This window comes from Balaenoptera musculus, chromosome 9 (genome assembly GCF_009873245.2).
Source record: "Balaenoptera musculus isolate JJ_BM4_2016_0621 chromosome 9, mBalMus1.pri.v3, whole genome shotgun sequence".
NCBI lineage: Eukaryota > Metazoa > Chordata > Mammalia > Artiodactyla > Balaenopteridae > Balaenoptera > Balaenoptera musculus.
The window spans coordinates 7,586,640-7,611,063 of NC_045793.1; the positions used below are offsets into that span (position 1 = coordinate 7,586,640).

At 40.8% G+C, this 24,424-nt stretch overlaps 1 protein-coding gene and 1 non-coding gene across 12 annotated transcripts in view; one reads left to right on the forward strand and one right to left on the reverse strand.

Annotated features, from left to right (window-relative positions):
- EZH2 (enhancer of zeste 2 polycomb repressive complex 2 subunit) overlaps window positions 1-24,424 on the forward strand; it is a 63,056-nt gene that overhangs the window by 35,034 nt on the left and 3,598 nt on the right. For 6 of the 11 annotated variants that reach the window (XM_036863433.1, XM_036863429.1, XM_036863428.1 and 3 more), the window contains 12 exons: window positions 1,724-1,840; window positions 5,374-5,494; window positions 6,707-6,847; window positions 7,824-7,926; window positions 8,475-8,653; window positions 17,117-17,208; window positions 18,626-18,866; window positions 19,397-19,566; window positions 20,081-20,175; window positions 21,098-21,138; window positions 21,551-21,676; window positions 22,453-22,631. In XM_036863433.1, the coding sequence (XP_036719328.1) occupies window positions 1,724-1,840; window positions 5,374-5,494; window positions 6,707-6,847; window positions 7,824-7,926; window positions 8,475-8,653; window positions 17,117-17,208; window positions 18,626-18,866; window positions 19,397-19,566; window positions 20,081-20,175; window positions 21,098-21,138; window positions 21,551-21,676; window positions 22,453-22,631 (1,605 nt within the window). The remainder of the gene's footprint in view (window positions 1-1,723; window positions 1,841-5,373; window positions 5,495-6,706; window positions 6,848-7,823; window positions 7,927-8,474; window positions 8,654-17,116; window positions 17,209-18,625; window positions 18,867-19,396; window positions 19,567-20,080; window positions 20,176-21,097; window positions 21,139-21,550; window positions 21,677-22,452; window positions 22,632-24,424) is intronic. The other 5 variants (XM_036863434.1, XM_036863431.1, XM_036863430.1 and 2 more) reach the window with 3 other exon arrangements.
- TRNAV-UAC lies at window positions 19,830-19,902 on the reverse strand. Its single transcript has one exon. It is a non-coding gene; the product is annotated as a tRNA-Val (tRNA).

A 24,424-nucleotide genomic window follows, 5' to 3' on the forward strand; every position in this document is an offset into this window, starting at 1 on the left:
ACAGTACGTGCTCAATAAATGTTAACTGCTGTTATTATTGGACGGATGGATGAGGAATTGCATCAGAGGCCAAAGAAGGAAACAGGGAAAGATTGCGGGTTCTGGAGTTTTAGTAAACTGTTCACACCTTCTTATTTACTTGAGCTATGAGCTTTCTAGTATTATCTTTAATCTTTGCCCTTTTGGAAAGCAAATTAATGGATTAATCACTGTCACAGTTCTTCCTAACTACTCTATCTTTAAACCTTCACTTCCACTGAGGAAGGAACTATTTTTGTGCTGCGGTGACTGTGACTATTGGAAGATTATCCCCCTGGCCTGAGGAAATGCTGAGGGCCAGGTGGGCCTGGATGCCAAAGACTTCCACTCTGATTTCACCAAATCTAGACCCGCGATTTTTAAGTCCTCTTAAATAAAAATGAAACATTTAATAATTATGTGTGTTGTATAGACATGACTTTTTTGGTTTCATTTTACTACTTCAATTCTACTTCTTTTTGCTCTATTTTCATGGATTACATGTCCAGGGTATTTTTGAGAAGGCTCTGGAGACCTGATAATTGGGTAATGGTACTCTTTTAAGAAAAGCTGGATTCCTAGACAGGATGGAAAGTGCTGTGGTATTTGGGCACAGATCTTTACCGTATTTCATCAAGTCAAAGATGCAAACTTTTTAACATTTTAACATCTGAAACTGGCATGCATCTTAGAAATCACTATGATAAGAAAGCATTGTGTTATAGTTTAATTGGCAACATTATTTTCTTAATGCTACAGAAGATAATGGTGTGCTTTGAAATTGATGTCATCGTAGATTGGATGAAATATGGTATTTCAGGGAAATATATTTACTTAACTGGTATTAGAAATGTATAGAAATGTGGTATCGTGACAATATGTGTAGTGGGTAAGAGCAGGGGCTCCAGAGTCAGACTTTCTGGGTTTAAATTCTAGCCCTAACAGTGTATGACTTTGGGCCAGTTATGTATCCTTTCTCTATCTTAGTTTTCTCACCTGTAAAATGAGCGCTAAGAATAGTCCCCATCATACAGCGCTGTAATGAGGACTAAATATAAGACATGTAAGTGTTTAAAATAGTGCCTAGCACATAGAAAGTGCTTAATAACATTAGCTATTATTGTTAATAATTTAGAGATTACACTTCTGCAGAATTGATTTGAATCCATTTCGTTGTGATTGAAATTCAGGTCTATTACCTTTAATATTTGTGTATCATCTGATAATATCAGCAAATGACACTTGGGTTTTTAAAAAGGGAAGGTAAAGGTAAGAAAGGTTAACCTAACAAGTTTCTATATTCTTATTAAGTAAGATTTAAGTGGCATATTTGGTGTATATATATATAGTATTATTCCATGTGGATGAGATGTAAATGAAATTAAGCAGTGAGGTAGAAAATTTATAGTGAAAGCAAGGAGCAGTTAATCTGAGGCCAACCTAAATATAATATTTGATTCTTATTGATACTGGTAAGTATGGAAAGGGTTGGAAGGTTTTGAAAATTTGCAAAATCTGAAGCTTTTTCTATCACTAAGTAAAAGAGAGGAGAGAATCCTTTTTGGTTTTTATGAACATACCATCTCAGTAAAGAAATTTCTTTTTCAAAATGCTGTAAGTAGGCAACATCTCTTTATAATATGATGCCTACAGCTTCAGGTTGTCCTTTTATTCTTACAAGTCAATTTTATTTTTTCTGTTCTAGTGTTCGGTGACCAGTGACTTGGATTTTCCAACACAAGTCATCCCGTTAAAGACTCTGAATGCAGTTGCTTCAGTACCCATAATGTATTCTTGGTCTCCTCTACAGCAGAATTTCATGGTATGTAAATAACGTGTCTTCTTATTTGGTAATCACTTCTTTTTAAATACAAAAGCATAGATAATTTTCTTGTCAAGGTGAGTTAAGATAGTATAAGTAAAAATAGCTATCGAAATGGGAGCACTTAGAGTAATTTTTTAAACCAATTAATATATGTATTTTTAAGCCTTTTCAGTGTTGATGTTGCTCTTTTCTTAGTCCTTTCTAGTTAAAACATTCTCCAAAGGAAAAGTATGAAGCAAAAGCCATACCTGGGATTAAAAATATATTTAAAAGATGAAGCGTATAGTTTTTATCCTTGAAGATGTTAGTCAGTATCCTGCAATCTCAGTCTGACTTTGAGGTTTTGTTAATTGAGAACGTATTATTTAAAACAATTTTAGGCAGCATGTTATTAAATGATAATGTACACTATGAAATATTCTCAGGGCAAGGTTAAGCATTTTTCCACAGGTAACACTGGCACAATAGCTTTTGTAATGAAATGCTAGTATTTAATTCTTTATAGAAGTAGGATGAAGAAGGATGGAACAAAAGAGAAATTTGAGTATGCATTCTTGACTTGTGTTGTTAAATTAAAAATACATAGTTTTATTACTTAGTTGGTATATAAAATAATAGGGCTATTACAGTGTTGATGGAAGTCCTTGGTGAGCCTACTTTAGAGAATTACCTGCTAGATTTTTAAATAAATAGATGTTTCTAATGTCTTCAGTAACTTTGCTGTTAAAAATTTTGCAGTGGAGGCTTAAAGGCAAACTTCAGATTCTCTTCTGCCATTGTGTATTTTTGTGCATTTAAGGCTTTATTCAAAAACATTGTTTGAGAATCATGTTACAGGAGCTTCTGGGAGGGTTCATATTTTCACAGACTGAAATTCTGAAAGCATATAGTGTTTAAAGTTGTCAATAAATTTTACTTCTGTTTTTTAAACCATTTTAAAAAATTGAAGTATAGTCAGTTTATACTGTTGTGTTAGTTTCAGGCGTACAGCAAAGTGATTGTTTCAGATTCTTTTCCATTATAGGTTATTACAAGATATTGACTATAGTTCCTTGTGCTATACACTAGGTCCTTGTTGTTTATTTTATATATAGTAATGTGTATATGTTAACCCCAAACTCCTAATTTATCTCCCCCTCCAAAGGTGTCAATAAATATTATGAATCATCCATGGGTTTTGCTGGTGATGAAAGCTAGGTCAGGCAAGCTGTCTTTATTATGGCTAGGATATATTTTGAGGTGCAAAGGTTATCTGGTTATAATTGGGAAGACAAAATAGCCAATTGTCATTTAATTTTGGCTTGTGTCCAAGATAATTAACTCTCCCAGTTTAAATGGGATTAGTGCAGGTGAGGTGTGATGGCAGCTAGACCCATTAGTTGTATATAAGCTTGACCCTGAATACAGCAATAAATACATTAACATCTAAATTTTCATTTTATACCCCATATGCACTTTTTCTCCCAGTTTCCCTTTTCCTTGTTTGTCTAAGGTACCATTATCTTTAAGAACTCTGCAGTTATCCTAAATTTGTTATGTAGGAATAATTTGAAAAATTTCCCTTTTTTTCCTGTTTCCTGCCTGCTCCTACCGTGTGTGTGTCACGGCCTTTCGCCGGCGTATTCCTCCCTGTCGATCATGGGCCAGCCTAAGGCACCTCACACTTAACATTTCATCTTAGCCAAAAGGCTGAGAAGCGGTAGGCACCTCACACTTGACATAGTTGCCATGTCCTCCCGTCAGTCTTAGCCAGTCCATTCTGTTTATCAGAATTATCTTTCTGAAATACTATTTTTAACCAATACCTTGTTCAAAGGCCCCTTAAGACTTAGACCTATCCTTGTTTTAGATTAGTCTCCATATTTAGATATGGACTTCAGAAACTTCATGTCTTTATAATTACTATCTTTTAAATTTTTTATTGAAAATTCTCTTCCCCCATGAATGTCAGCTTCCTTTCCCTTGTTTCTTTTTTTTAAAAAATAGATTTATTTATTTATTTATTTTATTTTTGGCTGCGTTGGGTCTTCATTGCTGCACGCAGGCTTTCTCTAGTTGCGGTGAGTGGAGGCTACTCTTCGGTGCGCGGGCTTCTCATTGCGGTGGCTTCTCTTGTTGTGGAGCATGGGCTCTAGGTGCGCGGGCTTCAGTAGTTGTGGCTCGTGGGCTCTAGAGCGCAGGCTTGAAGTTGTGGTGCACGGGCTTAGTTGCTCCGCGGCATGTGGGATCTTCCCGGACCAGGGCTTGAACCCATGTCCCCTGCACTGGCAGGTGGATTCTTAACCACTGCACCACAAGGGAAGCCCTCCCTTGTTTCTTAAGTACTCTGTTCTCTCTGAACTTTTCTTTGATTGGCTCTTTGCTGCTAAGTTAGCACCCTCTTTCTTCCCTGTTGTCTTCCAATATAATATATGAGTTGATGAGGTGATGTAAACTCATCTGTCATCTTTATTAGCACTGTCAATTTTGATATGCGTCTTGTTCATCTTAATAGTGAACTATGTTGTCATGTAGAGTAACAATTCTATTTTATGAATAAGAGTAAATCCTTTTGGCATAAACTTTAATGAACCATTGATATTTTATATGTCTACAATTTTATTATGTTGAATGTCTCTTAATAATTAGATCATCAAGTGAAGTTTGGAAATCCTTACTTACATTAGTTTTTATTTCCTTTTCCTTTTTTTGGGGTATGGTTATTTATGGGTTCTTTTTTTGTGTAATATCCTTTTTTTAATAAATTTATTTATTTATCTTGTCTTTGCGTTGGGTCTTCATTGCTGCGCGCGGGCTTTCTCTAGTTGCGGCGAGCGGGGACTACTCTTCGTTGCAGTTCGCGGGCTTCTCATCGCAGTGGCTTCTCTTGTTGCGGAGCACGGGCTCTAGGCGCGCAGGCTTCAGTAGTTGCAGTACGCAGGCTCAGTAGTTGTGGCGCATGGGCTCTAGGGCACAGGCTCAGTAGTTGTAGTGCACGGGCTAAATTGCTCCGTGGCATGTGGGATCTTCCTGGACCAGGGCTCGAACGTGTGGCCCCTGCATTCACAGGTGGATTCTTAACCACTGCACCACCAGGGAAGCCCTCGCTGGTTTTGATAAACCATATTTCATCGATCCTAAGAAAACTTTGAAATGTCTGAAATAGGCATGTCTTAAAATTGATGATGAGTCGTAATTTGCAGCATTTTTTCCTTTCTTAGAGAGGTACATAAAATAATGGTAAGTTTTAATGATTGATGACATATTAGATTAGGTAATACAGTATTTTTTCTTAAATTATTTCCCTGTAAACAGTTTGTTTTCTCAGATATGCTTATTGATGAGAAGGGTTTTTTACTTTGTGGCTTTTAGAATTTGATGTCTATTATTTTAGATCTGGAGAACTGGGTACAGACATCTACTTATGAAAAAATATTGTTGTATTTCAGTTATATTACATTTACTCTTAAAAAAATTTGATACTTAGGATAAGCCTTAAAAAATTTTGATACTTAGGATAAGCCTGCTTTTTAAATATTTTTTACTTTTAGGTGGAAGATGAAACTGTTTTACATAACATTCCTTACATGGGGGATGAAGTTTTAGACCAGGACGGGACTTTCATTGAAGAACTAATAAAAAATTATGATGGAAAAGTACACGGGGATAGAGGTGAGTCATGTGTTTATTCTCTTAGAAAAGCGGCCAGAGAATTGATATTTTATTAGTTTTTTAAAACATAGGTATGAAAGAGATTTTTTTTTATATTAACATTGCTGGACTGGCCTGGGCTCACAAGCCTAAAATTTTCAGTGTTTTCCCTAACTATTTTTATTTTATTTTATTTTTTTTTAACATCTTTGTTGGAGTATAATTGCTTTACAATGGTGTGTTAGTTTCTGCTGTATAACGAAGTGAATCAGTTATACATATACATATATCCCCATATCTCCTCCCTCTTGCGTCTCCCTCCCACCCTCCCTATCCCACCCCTCTAGGTGGTCACAAAGCACCGAGCTGATCTCCCTGTGCTATGCAGCTGCTTCCCACTAGCTATCTATTTTACATTTGGTAGTGCTTATATGTCCATATATACACTACCACTCTCTCACTTTGTCCCAGCTCACCCTTCCCCCTCCCTGTGTCCTCAAGTCCATTCTCTAGTAGGTCTGTGTCTTTATTCCCGTCTTGCCCCTAAGTTCTTCATGACCATTTTTTTTTTTTTAAGATTCCATATATGTGTTAGCACCCTAACTATTTTTAAATTGAAGGATCATGCTTACCAGTTGAAAATTATGCATAGTTGGTCATAACAAACTGTGATGTCAATAACATGTAAATTAAATAGAATTGTTTGAGTGTATGTAGATTTTAAGATTCTTTAGCAATAAAATCAGTTAGGAATAGGGCTTCTGCTTATGTCACATGGGCTCCAAAAGGCCCTATGTTCAAAAAATACCTTCCCCACTAGGCAACCACAGGACCTGAAATCCTGTCATTAGAATCACAGCTTCGGTGATTTAACAGGAGACCCTGTTAAAGTTCCTGGCAGGAGGGTAACGTGTAACATCCTCATATGTTCCCGTCACGAGTGGACAGCAGGGTCTGGCAGATGCATTGTTTGGAAGGAGGCGAAGGCCGTGGTTAGTCTCTAGAGAATTAGGCTACCGTAGCAGGCACTGGAAACGTGTGAAGATGACAGGTGTTGAGGATAAGTACTACTTCCGACTTTGCCCCAGGCCAGTCCTGAAAATGATCTTTCCTCACCGCATTTTAATAATACTGTTATGGTACTGATGGATAGGCTCCAGCTGTTTCTTACAAATTACAGAAAGCATACGTGAACTTTTGTGTATTTCTGATATTTGATTTGATGAATTTCAGAATGTGGGTTTATAAATGATGAAATTTTTGTGGAGTTGGTGAATGCTCTTGGTCAATACAATGACGATGATGATGATGATGATGGAGATGATCCTGATGAAAGAGAAGAAAAACAGAAAGATTTAGAGGAGAACCGAGAAGGTACGTCTGTTACATTTGCGTGTAGCCATTACAGCATTTTTCAAAAACAACAGAGTACAGGTAAATCTTCCTTCCTTCTTTTTTCTTTTGTTAAATATCATATCAGTGGTAGTATAATCAAAATTAGAATATTATTTATAACATTTAATCCTGCACTTGTCTTTATTTCCCTTGGCTAGCAAAAGAACGTGTTTTTTTTTTGGGTTTCCCTGGGCAGTCCTCAGAATCATTATATAACATATATATAGCATACTGATCATTGACTATGAACAAGTTGTGTGCTCGTCACTTTATATCACTTTATATGCCTATAGACATTTAATTCTCATAATGTTCCACGAGGTGGCTTTTATCATCAGATCCACCTCATAGTTGAGGAGATGGGTTTAGTGAGGTGAAGTAACTTAAGATCACAGTATTGGGAGGAAACAGAACCCAGAAAATGCTGTGTTCGGAACCAGCTCTAACTGACCCCAGAGCATATGTCTTAACCGCTACGCTAATTACGGTTTGCCAGAAAATTAGAGGGTCCCAACTTAGAGCTTGGCAGTTGGTGAAGACCGGACAAAGCTCGTTATTAAGACAGCATAGAAGAATATGGGGAAAAATTGCAGTTTCAAAGAAGCGTACAGTTTTTATAACAAGCGTCTTAGTGATCACCTGGCTCCTCATTTTACAGATGAGGAGCCAGCCAAGGTGGGTCAGTGGCCAGACAGGGCCGTGGCGTCAGTTAGGGGCTGAGCCGGGACCACAGCCTTGGTTCTCTGCCTCCTGGCGCACTTGCAGCTTTCCACGCTTGAGTTTGAATTTTGTCTGGCCCACCAGCCTCCCAGATCCTTGTGAGATATGTTGGAAGTAAGTGAAACACAGAGCTGGCAATTTCCTGGAAAATCAGCTTTGTTAGGCATGAAGGAAGTGAAAGACTGGCAAGCTTGTTCACTTTCATTCTTTTTTCCTTTCACTTTTCCCCGTTTAGATAAAGAAAGTCGCCCACCTCGGAAATTTCCTTCTGATAAAATTTTTGAAGCTATTTCCTCAATGTTTCCAGATAAGGGCACAGCAGAAGAGCTAAAGGAAAAGTAAGATTTGTTCTTTGGTGATGGTTTTGCCTCGTGTGGTATATAACGCACCATTTTGGTTCCTTAGAAACGGAACTAATGTAGCCAGTGAGCTCCCCACTTCGTGTGTTCCCAACATCTGCGAGATACTTGAACTAATACGTGTATGTATCTGGTACCCTGCACTCCATTTATGGTAGATGGGATAAGTTTGTGCGCGCGCGTGCACACACGCACACGTACACACACAATTTACAGGAATGCGTGTAAGAGGAAATTTCTTGGGACACTTGTAGAAATTTTAGTGCAGCTGATGTTTCATTTTAATGAATATAGTAACATTTTTCATGACAGATGTGAATCACATCAGTGAATTCGTTTCTTGATATACCATGCATAATATTTAATTGGCTCTTCATTTAAATAAAGATTTTTGTAGGCTAAACTTCTGTGTGTGTTTTAGGCAAGATAAACATCAAAAATAATACACAGAAATCTTGTAGAAACTTTATTTTCGAAAATGTAATTCTTGTTTCACCTTTACTTCCATTTTTCTTGGTTAATGTTAGGTACAAAGAACTCACTGAGCAGCAGCTCCCAGGTGCACTTCCCCCCGAATGTACCCCCAACATAGATGGACCAAACGCGAAGTCTGTTCAGAGGGAGCAGAGCTTGCACTCGTTTCATACGCTTTTCTGTAGGCGATGTTTTAAATATGACTGCTTCCTACATCGTAAGTGCAGTTATTGTACGTTTTCATTTTCTATCTTTGTTGTGGAATTATGTGTTAAAGCAACTTGGGAAGTGTCATTTATTACCACTAGAATTTGTCATTTAATCTTGCAGTTACGACTGAAAAATACGTTAGGATCAGAGTATTGTTATTTTTTAATTTGTTGCTTAAGGGTTGCTCTGAAGTCTTTTGCACATGTTAAGCTGGCCCTGCTGTCTCCCACTAACTTGGAATACAGATCAGTGATTTTTCCATAAATGCTAACCGAACAATTGTTTTATAATAAAACTTACTGTGAACTAGCTTGATAGCCCAGAGCAACATTGCTAATACTGATGAATAACTTGTTGAATAAGAAATTGGCTAAAAAGGTGTTTATATATATTCTTGTCTGTTTAGTGCCAAATCTGGTTTTTTTTGGGGGGGGGGCGTCCTCTGAATACGTTGCTTTTAAAAAACACCTGCGTTTGAATACAGGTAAAGCATAACATGTTCTTAATGAGATTTACGTATGGTACATATGATATTACTTTCTTTTTCTGACATTGCTGGGGAATGAAGTTTCTTAGTAAAATTTCCAGGTAAGTGGAACTTAATTAAGTACAGTTTAGAAAGTACCAGCTACTTAGGAGGCATGTTTTTTGAAAATATATTTCATACCTCCTGGTTCCTAAGCAGAGTTTACTTAATGTAGGTTAGCTTTTTCCACATTAGAGTTTTGTGTGACCATCTGTGGCATAACACCTTTGTCTCTGTGCTAAATGGGTTCATGTTGCTTTGCCCTTTTAGAGTTCCTGTGCCCACCTTTTACAATTTTTTCCCTCATTTTGCAGTGGTACCTCTTAATGTTAATTAGCCTGCCTAAGCAGCTATATCTTGCCTTGTTTTGAGTTTTTGCTCTACCTACTTACGTTTGCTGCAGCGCATAATTTGTTACGTGATGTGTATCTAGGTTTGGAAATGGTCATTTGTGTGTGTGTGTGTGTGTGTGTGAAGTATTAGTGGTTTAGTTATCTTAAATTAGAAACACTTGAAGTAGACTTTCTGAATTATCACTGTATCTCCCATCGTATCTCCTTGCAGTTGTTGCCTGTGCTCCTAATCTAGTTTAAATCGATGACTTGGTAGTCGTAATAATCCGTAGAAGCCAGCCATTTGTTATCCCAGCCATTGTGGGATTACTTACTTGGGCTTGGCAGCACTGTCTTTACACAGGCCTTGAAGTAGTTGTTTTGAATTGCATTTAATTCCCCTTTACACATGATCATTTTATAAAATAATGTCCAGTTCTTAAGAATACTGTAAATTGCATTCAGATATCACTATAGCAAAAAAGTTGGTGGGAGCTCTTTCATTGGAGTCAATGCAATGGTCCCTCCAGTTTGTTGTTTATAGATGCAGCATTTGATGGACCTTTTTTGTACAAATGAGCCAAGGCAGAAGGCTACTACTTTTAAACATTATTACCGGAGTTATTTTATTGTGCTATTCCAGTCTGAGCAATTTGGATGACCCTTGAACCTGCTCATTGTCTCATTATTCCTGCGGGGGAGAGGAGGAGAGAAGTGCTGTGCTCAGTGAAGCTGGTCCTCTGGGACCGACCGGTGGGCTGCTCACTGCCACGTGTGGGAGCCGCGGGTCCAGCACTGCGGTGCCCCCCCTTCCCTCCTGTTCCACTGGAGCCAGGCTCTTCGTAATGTAGCCCTAGCACATTCTACAGGCATTTAGTGGCTTTACACTGACTTTGACAAAATATCACACACCGTATGTTCTCCTTAGGTAAGAGAAGTCATTAAATACATTATTAAACATACCTGTTAAATATAGCATTTTGTGCTTTTTGTTCTTTGTCTAATGGGAATAATATAAACTGTCATGAGGATTAAATTTATTACTTACTACGTGCAAAATACTTAAAATAGCACTTGGCATGTGTTTAGCTATTGTTATTTTTTAAATAAATCATCATTCACATGACTTACATTTCAAAAAGGCATTAAAAGGCGTCCAGCGAAATCCCCCCCTCCTGTCCGCATCCTCACTCCCCTGGAGATAAACCACTTCTGCTGTTAATTCTTCTGTGTCTTTCTGTAGTTTCTTCTGGCAAATACAAATACATTCCTCTCTTTTCCCAACCACCCTATTCAAATGGTGCCATACTCTTCAGGCTTTTTCCCTGTTGGACTTAATATTGTAGATACTATTCCTGTCTGGACAGCTGCATAGTCTTCTGCTGTAGGAGGCCCTATAACTTACTGAGCCCGTCCCCCGAAGGTCAACATTTATGGTAATGGCGCCATAGTGAATAACCTTGCGTGGTGGACCTGTACGTCCTTTCCCACAAGTGCAGGTTAACCTGGTCCACTCTGTGTAGACAGTGCCAAACTACCTGCCATACGGGGATCTGCCAATTTAAAGAACTACCAGCAAAGTAAGAGTGCCTGTTTCCCAGAGCCCAGCCAATAGAGTGTGTTAAAAAACAAACTTTGATTTTATTGATTGAATTAGTAAAATGTTTTTTAGCATAATTTAATTTGCATTTTTTCTTCCTGTATGATTAAGAGATTTGTATTTTATTTTCTCTGAACTATTTTTATCCTTTTGGCTTCGTTGGTCTTTTTGATATCTTGAAGCTCTTTATATAGTCAGGAAATTAGTTTTTTTGAGATGAGTTGCAGTGGTTTTTTTTTTTTTCCAGTTTGTTGTTTGGTAAAAATCCCATAGCAAAGTTAAAAAACAACCTTTAAGGTAGTTGAATTTATCAGTTGGCTTTCCCTACTACTCCAAGGTTTTAAAGGGTGTCTCACTTTTTTTCTAGTACGTTTTAGGCTTTGGTGCTATTTTCTTTCTTTTTTTTTTTTTTTTTGGGAATAACATCTGACTCTTTGATCCGTTTGGAATTTATGCTGTTAGAATTTTGGATCCAACTCGTCCTCTGCATCTCCAGGGCCACTGTTTCCACACCATCTATTGACAAGTCCCCTCTGGGGCTGCCCTGAGCTGCTGCCTTCATCCCTGTCACCACAGGTGCTGGGGTCTGTTTCTGGTCTTTGGGTTTCGTTCCTTGAGTCTGTCTGTCCAGGGGGCTTTATTCAGAGATCTCCTGGCCATTCTTGTTTTTCTATATAAATTTTAGAACCAGTTTGTCTAATTTAAAAAAAAAGTCTAGGTGGTATGTTTATTGGAATCTCATTAAATTTATAAATTATCTAAGGGGAAATTGACAATTTAAAATAAGGGTATGTCTAACTATGTGATAAGTCTCCTTTTGTCCTTTTTTTTTTTTTCTTTATTTTTTATTTATTTATGGCTGTGTTGGGTCTTCGTTTCTGTGCGAGGGCTTTCTCTAGTTGTGGCACGTGGGGGCCACTCTTCATCGCGGTGCGCGGGCCTCTCACTATCGCGGCCTCTCTTGTTGCGGAGCACAGGCTCCAGACGCGCAGGCTCAGTAATTATGGCTCACGGGCCCAGTTGCTCCGCGGCATGTGGGATCTTCCCAGACCAGGGCTCGAACCCTTGTCCCCTGCATTGGCAGGCAGATTCTCAACCACTGCGCCACCAGGGAAGCCCTCCTTTTGTCCTTTAAAGTAAGCTTTCTGATTTTCTTCCCATAGCTCTTGTATTTATATTCTTTGGTAAGATGATTTCCAGGCATTAAATGTGTTGGGCTTTTCCCTTTGTATCATGTATGTTTCGTACCCTGCTACTTTACTGAGCTGTCCTTGTTTGTGATAGTTTCTGCACAGATTCTTTTGAGTTTTCCAGCTGTAATTGCCTACAGTTATGAATGGTTTTGTCTTCTTTCCAATCTTTGTAACTTTAACTACTTTCTCCTGTCTAACTGTATCTTCAGTGCCATGTTAAATAATAGTGGTGCTAGGAGATACATTTCCTACTGCTCCTGGATCAGTTTTGGGAAATTACCCATTTCATTCCGATTTTGAAATTTATTTGTATAATTTGATCTGCATGTTCTAATAATTCTTTTAATTTCTTTGATTGTTCTTCTGTGTTTCATTCTTTTTTTCTTGATGAGATTAAGAAGTGGTTTATATATTTTATTTAAAAAATCTCTTTTGTATATTTTTCCCTCAGAGAATCAGCTACCGTATTAGTTTTTACTGTTTTTCTGTTTGTGAATCTGATGTTTGCATCATTTTCATTCTTTCCTCTTTTTTTGGATGTATGTATTTTAACACAGTGAGTTGTCTCTAGAGCACTGTTTCAACTTCTCTTTTAGGTTCCAATATTTGGTATTATTACTATTTTTTTTTAAAGGAATTTGAGGGAATGTTTTGTATTTCCTTTAACTCATCGTTTAAGGGAGACTTTTTAAAACTTCATTGTGAAAGAGGCCTTTTTTGGATGCTAACTGTTTTTATTATTTCTGTGCTGGCAGCCTCACTGATGTTGGGCCTTACTTGTTATTTAGATGTTAGGGGTGTCTGCCATTTTTATCTCTAAGGAAGATGTTCTTTTTTTTAAAAAAATAAATTTATTTATTTATTTTTGGCTGCGTTGGGTCTTCGTTGCTGCACGCAGGCTTTCTCTAGTTGCGGCGAGTGGGGGCTAGTCTTCCTTGTGGTGCGCGGGCTTCTCATTGCTGTGGCTTCTCTTGTCGTGGAGCACGGGCTCTAGACGCGTGGGCTTCAGTAGTTGTGGCACATAGGCTCAGTAGTTGTGGCACATAGGCTCAGTAGTTGTGGCACGTGGGCTCAGTAGTTGTGGCTCACGGGCTCCAGAGCGCAGGCTCAGTAGTTGTGGCGCATGGGCTTAGTTGCTCCACGGCATGTGGGATCTTCCCAGACCAGGGCTCGAACCCGTGTCTCCTGCATTGGCAGGCGGATTCTTAACCACTGTGCCACCAAGGAAGTCCTGGAAGATATTCTGATGGCAGGGGATTGGCAGTTCATCTGGGCCAGAAGCTTGGTATCTGATCATGGATCTTTTCTATTAGAGGGACTTTAATCTCCAGTACTGGCCTAGAGCATAGCTAGAATTGTATATTATAATTTATAAGTCTTTTACCTTTGCTTGAAAACCTTTAGATAAGATTTTTCACCAAGATTTTTTAAGTTGCTTTTGAAATTAAAGAAAAAAAAAAGCCCTTAATATCCATGTTCTTTTCTTTTTGTGAAACTTTTAAGTATCTTGCTTTAATTTTCCATCTGATAATTTTCCTGATCAGGGAATTTTATATAATCTTCTCCCCAACCCACCCATATTATACTTAGTTTGAAATATATTTTAATAATGTATTTCAAATACTAGTATTTTAAGATGTCTATTTGAAAAGATTATGTTCAGTATTCTGGAAGTCTAAAATAGTCAAGACTCTTAGAGGAAAACATAGGCAGAACACTCTATGACATAAATCACAGCAAGATCCTTTTTGACCCACCTCCTAGAGAAATGGAAATAAAAACAAAAATAAACAAATGGGACCTAATGAAACTTAAAATCTTTGGCACAGGAAAGGAAACCATAAATGAGACGAAAAGACAACCCTCAGAATGGGAGAAAATATTGGCAAACGAAGCAACTGACAAAGGATTAATCTCCGAAATATACAAGCAGCTCATGCAGCTCAATATCAAAAAAAACAAACAACCCAATCCCAAAATGGGTAGAAGACCTAAATAGACATTTCTCCAAAGAAGATATACAGATTGCCAACAAACACATGAAAGAATGCTCAACATCATTAATCATTAGAGAAATGCAAATCAAAACTACAATGAGATATCATCTCACACTGGTCAGAATGGCCGTCATCAAAAAATCTACAAACAATAAATGCTGGAAGGGTGTGGAGAAAAGGGAACCCTCTTGCACTGTTGGTGGGAATGTAAATTGATACAGCCACTATGGAGAACAGTATGGAGGTTCCTTAAAAAACTAAAAATAGAACTACCATATGACCCAGCAATCCCACTACTGGGCATATACCCTGAGAAAACCATAATTCAAAAAGAGTCATGTACCACAATGTTCACTGCAGCTCTATTTACAATAGCCAGGACATGGAAGCAACCAACGTGTCCATCAACAGATGAATGGATAAAGAAGATGTGGCACATATATACAATGGAATATTACTCAGCCATAAAAAGAAACAAAATTGAGTTATTTGTAGTGAGGTGGATGGACCTAGAGTCTGTCATACATACAGAGTGAAGTAAGTCAGAAGGAGAAAAACAAATACCATATGCTAACACATATATATGGAATCTAAAAAGAAAAGTCATGAAGAACCTAGGGGCAAGACAGACGGGAATAAAGACACAGACCTACTAGAGAATGGACTTGAGGATACGGGGAGCGGGAGGGGTAAGCTGGGACAAAGTGAGAGAGTGGCATGGACATATATACACTACCAAATACAAAATAGCTAGCTAGTGGGAAGCAGCCGCATAGCACAGGGAGATCAGCTCAGTGCTTTGTGACCACCTGGAGGGGTGGGATAGGGAGGGTGGGAGGGAGGGAGACGCAAGAGGGAAGAGATATGGGGACATATGTATATGTATAACTGATACACTTTGTTATAAAACAGAAACTAACACACCATTGTAAAGCAATTATACTTCAATAAAGATGTTAAAAAAAAATAGTCAAGACATTTCTAGAAGAGGGAATTTTTTATATACTTAGTTTTCCTAAAGAATTGAAGTTAGAAATTCTGCTGAAGGAAATCTAGTTGTAATAATAGTTCTCTTTCTTTAGCTAAATGCAATGTGAGATGAAGAATGGTACTTTAAAAATTTTAAAAGTACTTTTATTATTAGCATGCTAATTTTTCCTTTATGGCCTGAATTTGTTCTTACCTTGGAGACCGTATAATTGTGGCTTATGATGCTGATACTGTTACCTAGTCCTGATTTAGAGGCTTCTTCTGTCTCATGACTAGCAGAGGCTGCTGTCCTCATTTGTGTACGTGTGTGTGTACAGATACATGTGTGTCTTCTTCAGTGAATTGGGGCAAAAATATCAATCTCTAACTATAGTATGTACTAGAGGAGACATGCAAACTAAAAACAAGTTTCACCAAAAACCTGTCAGTCAGGATGTGCCTCTGGCTCATGGCGATCTTATTTTTGGATGGATGTAATTCCTTCTGCTTATGTGACCTTAATCTTCTAGTGCTCACTCTTTGTATTTTAGGGGTCTTCACCTGTGCAAAATGTAATTCAGTGCTAAATCAGTCATATGGTATCAGGCTCTTGTTTTGGGAAAAACCAACTCACATACTTGAAACAGAATCTGAGCCTTGAATTTCTATTTTAAAAACATAACTTTTTCTTCCTTCCCTCATCACTGTCTTCATTTCCCATTTAAGTTCTATGGATAGAAGTATGGCTTCTTTTTTTTAAAAGGAATTCCTTTGTTTTTATTTTTTATTTATTTTTATTTATTTATTTATGGCTGCGTTGGGTCTTCGTTTCTGTGCTAGGGCTTTCTCTAGTTGTGGCAAGCGGGGGCCACTCTTCATCGCGGTGCCCGGGCCTCTCACTATCGCGGCCTCTCGTTGTGGAGCACAGGCTCCAGATGCGCAGGCTCAGTAGTTGTGGCACACGGGCTTAGTTGCTCCGCGGCATGTGGGATCTTCCCAGACCAGGGCTCGAACCCGTGTCCCCTGCATTGGCAGGCAGATTCTCAACCACTGCGCCACCAGGGAAGCCCAGAAGTATGGCTTTTTACAGATATTTTTTAAATGATTTATTTCATGAATCTGTCACTTGTTTTTATCCAGATTAATTTTCATCTTGTGTAATTCTGGATAGGGCATTTCTAGTATTTGCCTTTGTACACTGTAAGCAAGCTTCCCCAAGTTGTCTTAAGTTCTCACTGCTGTGCTTTCATACTTTGTTAGTATACCAGTGTGCTGGAGTTTGAATTTTTCTGTTATATTATTTGGGAATCTTAAGTTCCAAACACTTTATCTTTCTAAAACCTGTTTTATCTGACCATTGTGTTTTCCTGCAGAAAGGGTGCTGACCGTGTGGGCTCCCCCTGGGTTCTTGAATTGTGTGTGATTCAAAGAAATTGACCTGTAGTATTCCGAGGCTGTCCTCATTATCTTTTAAAACTGGTTTTTAACAATTGGTGTCCCATTCTTCTCAAGCTGATTGCTGACCTTTCTTTGGAAATCGATAAATTGTAGATGTCAGAATTCTTTTGTAAAAAGAGGAAATCTGATTTCTATGTAGAGGATACATCAGTTGTTTCTGTGGAGACATTAAAGACTCAAATAAATGTTTATAATTAGAGCTCAGGTGTTCTGGGGGAGACCTGAGGAGAATACATTGTGGAAATTCAATAAGAGCTTGAAGGAAAGTTCCATAATGTAAACATTATTAGCAAAAGTGTAATGTAGTAATTGACTTTCTCCTTTGGATCTGGAGACATGAAAAAGTAATGTTATGTTTATGTGTAAAAGTAACGTTAGTTATGTTTGGATATTTTATGTTTATTTTGCAGCTTTCCATGCGACACCCAACACTTACAAGCGGAAGAACACGGAGACGGCTCTGGACAACAAGCCTTGCGGCCCCCAGTGTTACCAGCACTTGGTAAGCGTGTGCAGCGGGGCTCCAGAGGGAATTGGAGAAGTCTTAATTTTGAACTTCGGTGAGGTCTATAAAGTCAGCGGTAACCTCACTGTTCCCATACTTTCATTGGCCATATGATAGCAGAGGTTTCTCAGTCACATTTCTCGGTAGTGCTTACGTACTGCACATTCTAGTCTTTCGTTATCTCGCGTTATTCTTTATCTCTGTTAGTCTCTTCAGCAGCATATGGAGTTCTTTAGGATCCAGGCCTCCTGTAGCTCCACAGAGCTTACGAGAATGGGAAGCACAGAGAACCCTTTTAAACCCCAGAAGTGCAGTAGTTCCCGAGCCTTGCTCAGAGCCATGGCCCTTCTTTGAGTTGTAGACCCACTGTAGTTGAGCTATATTATATATAGGTCCCAGAGAGGTTTTGTATGTTTTTTTTTTTTTTAAATGATGGAGAAAAGGTAAGGGTTTAGGAAAATATGAGGTAGAAAAGTTGTTTTTTACGGGTACTATCTTATTTTTACCATTTCCCCTCTTTGAACCAAGCCACTCCTACCTAGGAACTAAATGGGTATATATTGCCTGTTGGATTTTGGACAGAAGATTCATTGAATGGCACCTGCAGAAGGTATCCTATTTTTAAGCAATTTGGTTTTTGTAGAATGAAGTATAAAACTGTTGGCTGCTCTCAGACTTCTCCCTTCTATTGCCACTAAAAATGGAATTCTTGAGCACTGTTTTATAATATTCCTTACAAGGCAGAATTTTATTTGACTCATCTAAAATGTGTCTGTGGTATCTCTATAATCCACGCCCTTCCCGTTGTTGTATACCTTCCGAGACTGGATTATTGCACCTGGTAACGCAGAATGTAACCCTCACCGCCTTGTTCATCGAGTTCCTTTCATGTCTTCCTGGGGCTGTACATCCCTCATAGGAAAGAAAAAATGGGATGTTTTACTTGTAAGGCAGAAAGTGACAGAGTGGAGTAGGTGTACATGTTTTGTTTTCTTCTTGTATACTTTAAATGTTACCTGAGAAAGGGACGTGTTGGCTTAAGAAACCCTGAAATTGGAAAGTGTGACTTTAGATGCACAATCACACAGATGTGTGATTCCTCTTAAAATTCACTTTTAAATAGACTGTTACCTAAAGTATATTTGTATTTTAACTCATAATCAGTTAATACAGAGCCGTCTTGCCTGATTTTGTGCTGCTCTGGCCCTGTACGGAAGCCATATTTATCTTTCGCAAATCTTCAAACCCTCAAAAGCAGATAGAAAACAGTTGTATGTAGACGTGCGACTGTCTGTGAAAGCCGGATGCTGTGATACATTTGACTAACGTGCTGACGCCATCCTTTTTTTTTCCTCCTCCGCCAAAATGAGCCGCAGAACTTTACCCTGATGTCTGCACTTTTCCCCCTTCGTAGGAGGGCGCGAAGGAGTTTGCTGCTGCCCTCACTGCCGAGCGGATAAAGACGCCCCCGAAGCGCCCGGGCGGCCGCAGGAGAGGGCGGCTCCCCAACAACAGCAGCAGGCCCGGCACCCCCACCACCAGCGTGCTCGAGTCCAAGGACACAGACAGTGACAGGGAGGCGGGGACCGAGACCGGGGGGGAGGGCAACGACAAGGAGGAGGAGGAGAAGAAGGACGAGACCTCCAGCTCCTCAGGTGGGGCGCGCCTGGCAGCGGGTCTCCCCGCCGCTCGGAGGGTGCGGGTCCTGTGAGGTGTCAGTTACTCACACGGTGACAAACCCAGGAGCAGGGCTGTGTGGCTGTGACGCACTGCTCTCTGTCCCACACCCGGCCCTTGCCTGTGGTGTCCATCTTCTGGGTTACTTGCAAGTTGACGATCCAGTTTATTTTCACTCTTTGGGTCACTTTCCTTTTTCCAGCTTTCACAAGGGCATGATGACATTCTCATCATTCAGTTGAACATTCTTGACGCTCTGTGGGTAGTTTTGGTTACGAGAGAGAATTAGAACCACTGACTAATATGTTATGGGTTGTCTTCTCAGCCCTATGATTACACCATAAATCATAGCAGGGTAACCCCATTTGCCTTCATTTTAGAAGGCTGAGTTAAAGGGAGCCCGCGCTCGTGGTTTCCATGGGGGAAAAGCTTACTGATATTTCCTTCCCTTTCCCTTTCCTTCCTCCCATTGCTATTTCTTGACCATCGCTTAACTTTGGTTTCATAGAAGCGAATTCTCGGTGTCAAACACCAATAAAGATGAAGCCCAATGCCGAGCCCCCCGAGAACGTGGAGTGGAGTGGCGCTGAGGCCTCCATGTTCAGGGTCCTCATCGGCACATACTACGACAACTTCTGTGCCATCGCCAGGTTGATCGGGACCAAAACATGTCGACAGGTAAGCGTGGCTGATAAAAACAGTCCGCTTCAAATGGAGAAATACGTGGTCACTGTCCAAACATACGACCATTCGTGGTTATTAAACTCCTGTTCCTCTGAAAAGAAGTATAAAAAATTTTTTTTTCACTGAGAGGGAACTGAAAGGAAATTACTCATTCAACTTTAGATGTTTCAGGTTAGGTGGCAACGGGTTCTATCTTATTTTATTATTCATTCATTTATTTGGTTTTTGGCCACGCTGCGCGGCACGTGGCATCTTAGTTCCCCAAACAGGGATCGAACCTGTGTCCCTTGCAGTGTAAGTGCAGAGTCCTAACCACTGGACCACCAGGGAATTCTGGCAATGGGTTTTAAAAACCAGGAACAATTTAGATTTAGCCTCATGACTCTCAATAAGAGTGTAATTGCAGCAGCGTCACAGGACAGACCAATAGTTTCTGGTGGGAATGAGCAGGAGACTGGTTTGCTTAAATAGACGGTCCTCACGGCCCTGTGACCTTGCCTCTTGTCAGGTGTATGAGTTTCGAGTCAAAGAATCCAGTGTCATAGCGCCGGCCCCCGCCGAGGACGTTGACACCCCTCCCAGGAAGAAGAAGAGGAAACACCGGTGAGTCTGCCGCGTGATGGGGAGACCACTGCGGGCCGGGCGCTCACGAGGGCAGTGGTGGCTCCACTCTGTCGATTAGGAGAGAAGCTTAAGTGGCCTCAGAAGTAGACCTGTGGGGTCTTGTTTCCACGGGCATTTGCTGGCATTTTTCTGTAAGAACACAGTGGCTGTCAGGAGATTTGGTGTGTTGAGTCATAAAAATTTTATGATTACTATGCTACATTTTGGTTACGAAGAACTACTGAGTAGCTTCTGCAGTGAAGGCTGCATAAACCCTTACTTGGCATTCGTGTGTGGATCTTGGGAGGCTGTGAGCTCTGGGCCGGTTTTCACTCTAGGAGCCCGAGTTTTCCACGCCCACCCTGCCATCGGCCTGGGTGAGCGAGTGACGGGGGCAGTGAAGGTGTCAGGCTGACTCGGGTGCGTGGAGGCTGGATGGACTGCTTGCTGTAACCACCCCCCGCTCCTTTTTTTCTTTTTAGAGAGAAACATACTTGGGTGTTGGGTAAGGGAACATCTAAATTATGCTTCAAAAATTGTCTACAGCTTAATTTAGGCTTTAGTAGACGCTTCTACATTTTTTGCTTGTATTATTTCTGACCATATAGCTCAGTTGAAATGATGAAAGATTCCAGAAATTAGAGCAGGTATGCTGTATCAGTATCATCCACACTAGAATAAACCTGCCCCACGTGGCCGGGCTGGCTCTCTGAGGCCACAGCCATTAAGCTGTTCCCACCTTGCTCCACACCTGTGCCAGGTGTGAGCTGGGTGGCGTGTGACTCCTCTTTCACAGTTACTTGGATGAAGAGCCCCGCTGCATTCCTGGCACAGGTTGACCCGTTTAAGTTGTGTTTGTTGACATGTGACTGCCTGTGCGCCCCAGGGTCACAAGGATGTTTTCCTTCTTTGTGTCTTGCAGGTTGTGGGCTGCGCACTGCAGAAAGATACAGCTGAAGAAGGGTTGGCTTCTTTCCGTTCAGCTTCATTAGTAACTCAGGGTCTACTTCTCGTGTCTCAGAATAGTAATTGGATTAGAGTTTGGGATGTTCTGATATAACCGACTTTGGTGCACTGAAGTTTAATGCACAGAAGTGCATTAAATGGAGGCTGTCTGTTGATTAATTTCCAGTCGGTTAGAGGAGAACAACTCTGGGAACCTGACTGAGGTGTGTGTGACAGTACCCTGGGGTTCCCGAGCTCTTGGCGGGTGGGGCTAATCTCTGCTGACCTCTTGTAAACAGTGTGTGTGATGTGGTGGACACGGAAAGACAACGCGCTACGCTCGGAGGGCCACGGGGAGAGCGTGTGCTTGTCGGGCGTGTGCTCACCTCGCCGCTCTCTGGACTGACGTGGTGCTGTTGTCTCTGTGCAGACGGCTCCTCCAACCATGTTTACAACTACCAGCCCTGTGACCACCCACGGCAGCCTTGCGACAGCTCGTGCCCTTGTGTGATAGCACAAAATTTTTGTGAAAAGTTTTGTCAATGTAGTTCAGAGTGTAAGTATTTGTTGTCTTGACGTGATTACATGAGAATTCAGTAGGCTGTTGGTCAGCAATTTAAAACTGTTAACCTCAATCGGCACAAGGACACGGCAGCTCCTGCGTGCTGTTCCCTTTGGGAAATTCACTTACGCCACGAGCATGCATGGTGCCCAGGAGTGGCGCTGGGCCTGTATCCAGCCAGCCTCCTGGCTGACGCGGGTATGCGGGCGGGTTTAGGCGAATGTGGGTTAAAGGAGCTTTTATTTTTTCCCCCTTGATCATTTAACTTAAATCATAGTAGAGTTGACACAGAATGGAAGGGGACTATAGAAATAGCTACCCAAATACTTTTTGGACACCAGAAACTGTCAAGAGTTAGGTGGGTTTAGTCTTCAGAATAAAGGAATGTGTAGCATCAGGGTAGTGATTGTAATGATTTAATGAAACTGCACTGAAGCTTGGATACCAAGGAAGTACCTAGAACTCTGACTGTCGGAATGGTTGAGAACCATGGATATTATGTAGTCCAAATCCTTCCTTCGCACCTGTTTTATAAATCAAAGAACTGTAAGTACACATGCCATCTAACAAACAAAAAAGGGGAAACAGGAACTCAGTGACCTTTTTCAGTATGGACAGCTTTAACTTTCCTGTTACTTCCCTTTCCTCATGTGTACGATGGGATAATACAGTTGTTGTGAGGCCTCCGTGCGTTAATCAGGGCCTTAGCGCCAGACTTGAGCTGCACCAATAGGCAAGGTTTTCGTCTGACGAAGAACATCTCTCTGAAGGTCAGAACCGCTTTCCGGGATGCCGCTGCAAAGCCCAGTGCAACACCAAGCAGTGCCCGTGCTACCTGGCTGTCCGAGAGTGTGACCCCGACCTCTGTCTTACTTGTGGAGCTGCTGACCACTGGGACAGTAAAAACGTGTCCTGCAAGAACTGTAGCATTCAGCGGGGCTCCAAGAAGGTAGGGCGTGATCGTTGGTGGTGGGCTTCTGAGAGATGTCAAAGTCAGGATAGTCTTAGACCATTTAGCTGGGGCAAAAAAGTGATTATTGAATGGTACAGCTGATAGAAGGAAAATGGTTGACTTTTCTGTAGAATACTTTAGTTTGATATAGGATGAACCAGTAAACTCTGAGAAGCAGCTGTTAATGGTATCAGATTTGAATGAGAGGTATTTTTCTAGTTGTTTAATAGATGATTCGATTTTCTTTTTAAGTTTAGTTAATAGAACAAGTGGTTTATCTAGTCTCCTTAAAGCAAATCAGTGGTGTTCCTATCAGAACAGAGAGACTCATTCTTATCAAATAGTATTCTGGGTTCCTTTGTGCACAGAGTAAAAGATGGGACTTCCCACGGTAGTTTCTGCAGACTCATTAGTTCCTGTTTCTGTAATAACCTTGAAAATAACACAGGCAGGAATTACGTAACTGAAGCCTGGGCATTGGATGGACTTGACTTGCTGCAACCAGGGAGTTTATTGTTGACCAAAAGAATCTTAGTTTTTTAGGGTAGTATCTTAGTTTTTAGGGTAGTATCAGTATCTTGGTTTCTTAGGGTAGACGATAGATTTCTTCAATTAATCATTTTTATAATGATAGCTGACATTTATTATTTAATATAGAGTAGGCCCTGGTCTAAGCACTTTGTGTATTAACTCATTAGTCTTCCTAACTCCATGAGTTAGGAATAATCATTAAACCCAACGTTCTAAGACTTGTCGGGAAAGGAGCAGGAACTCAGCCAGGCGTTCTGGCCGCTGACCCTGTGCTGTGAGTGACCACCCCGTGTGCATGCGGCACGGTCATCTTTAGGGTCTTGAACTAGTGTGTAATGTAACTGAGATCGCACTACTGTCAGTCCTACTCCTGGAAGTTCTGTTTATGGCAGTGGCTTTATTTCTTTGGCTGTGGTGTTTGTTATCAGGCGTTCAGACGGTTTTACTCTGGGTCCTTACGTCACAGTGACGCTGGCATGGTTTCCCGGGGACACCCGTTCAGCCCTGAGAACTCGCATTTCTCCCTCAATCCCGTACTTTCCACTGTATGATAAAAAACTCCTCCTTCAGTTTGTTCAGAAAGTGGATAATCCTAATGGCGACATGTCTTTCTACACATCTTTTACCTCCTGAAACAGAAAACTGTGTAGATACTTTTTACCAACGGGGTTTCATTTGCTTAACAGTATTTAGCTGGTCGGGAAGGTACTTGCTTAATTCTTCCCCGACAGGGAGTGTAGGCTGAGTCAGAACAAGCATAGATCGGTAACTTGGGGATCCGGGAGTCTTTTTCAAGGCCACGAGGATACTTGGGATGAAAGCATAATAACAAGCCACGATGAAAAGTTAGGGATTCATTCCCAAACAGACTCTAACGGTAGAAGCGACAGCGATGATCGGTCATCTTGGCATCAGCTAAGAACAGAATGCTGGCCCATGGGATCGTGCTACCCCTCGTGGTGGTTTCTCGTGCTGTCGTGAGGAAGGGCTGTGGAAGGATGCGCCCAAGAGAAAAGTGCCCTGGAAGGAAGGGCAGCGCTTCGGGAGGAAGAAAAGCTGGTGAAGAGCCAGGAGAGGGCCCCATGGGGGCTGGGACTGGGCCTGGAGGAGCTGGTGATAGAGGCCACCTTGGGGAGGTGCAGGGGGCACGGACAGAGGGGGAGCAAGGGGTCCCTGTGTGACAGGCACGTTGCACGTGAAGTCCAGGAAGTCAAGGGCTGAAGGACGGACAGGGAAGCAAATGGTGCAGCATCTCAGGA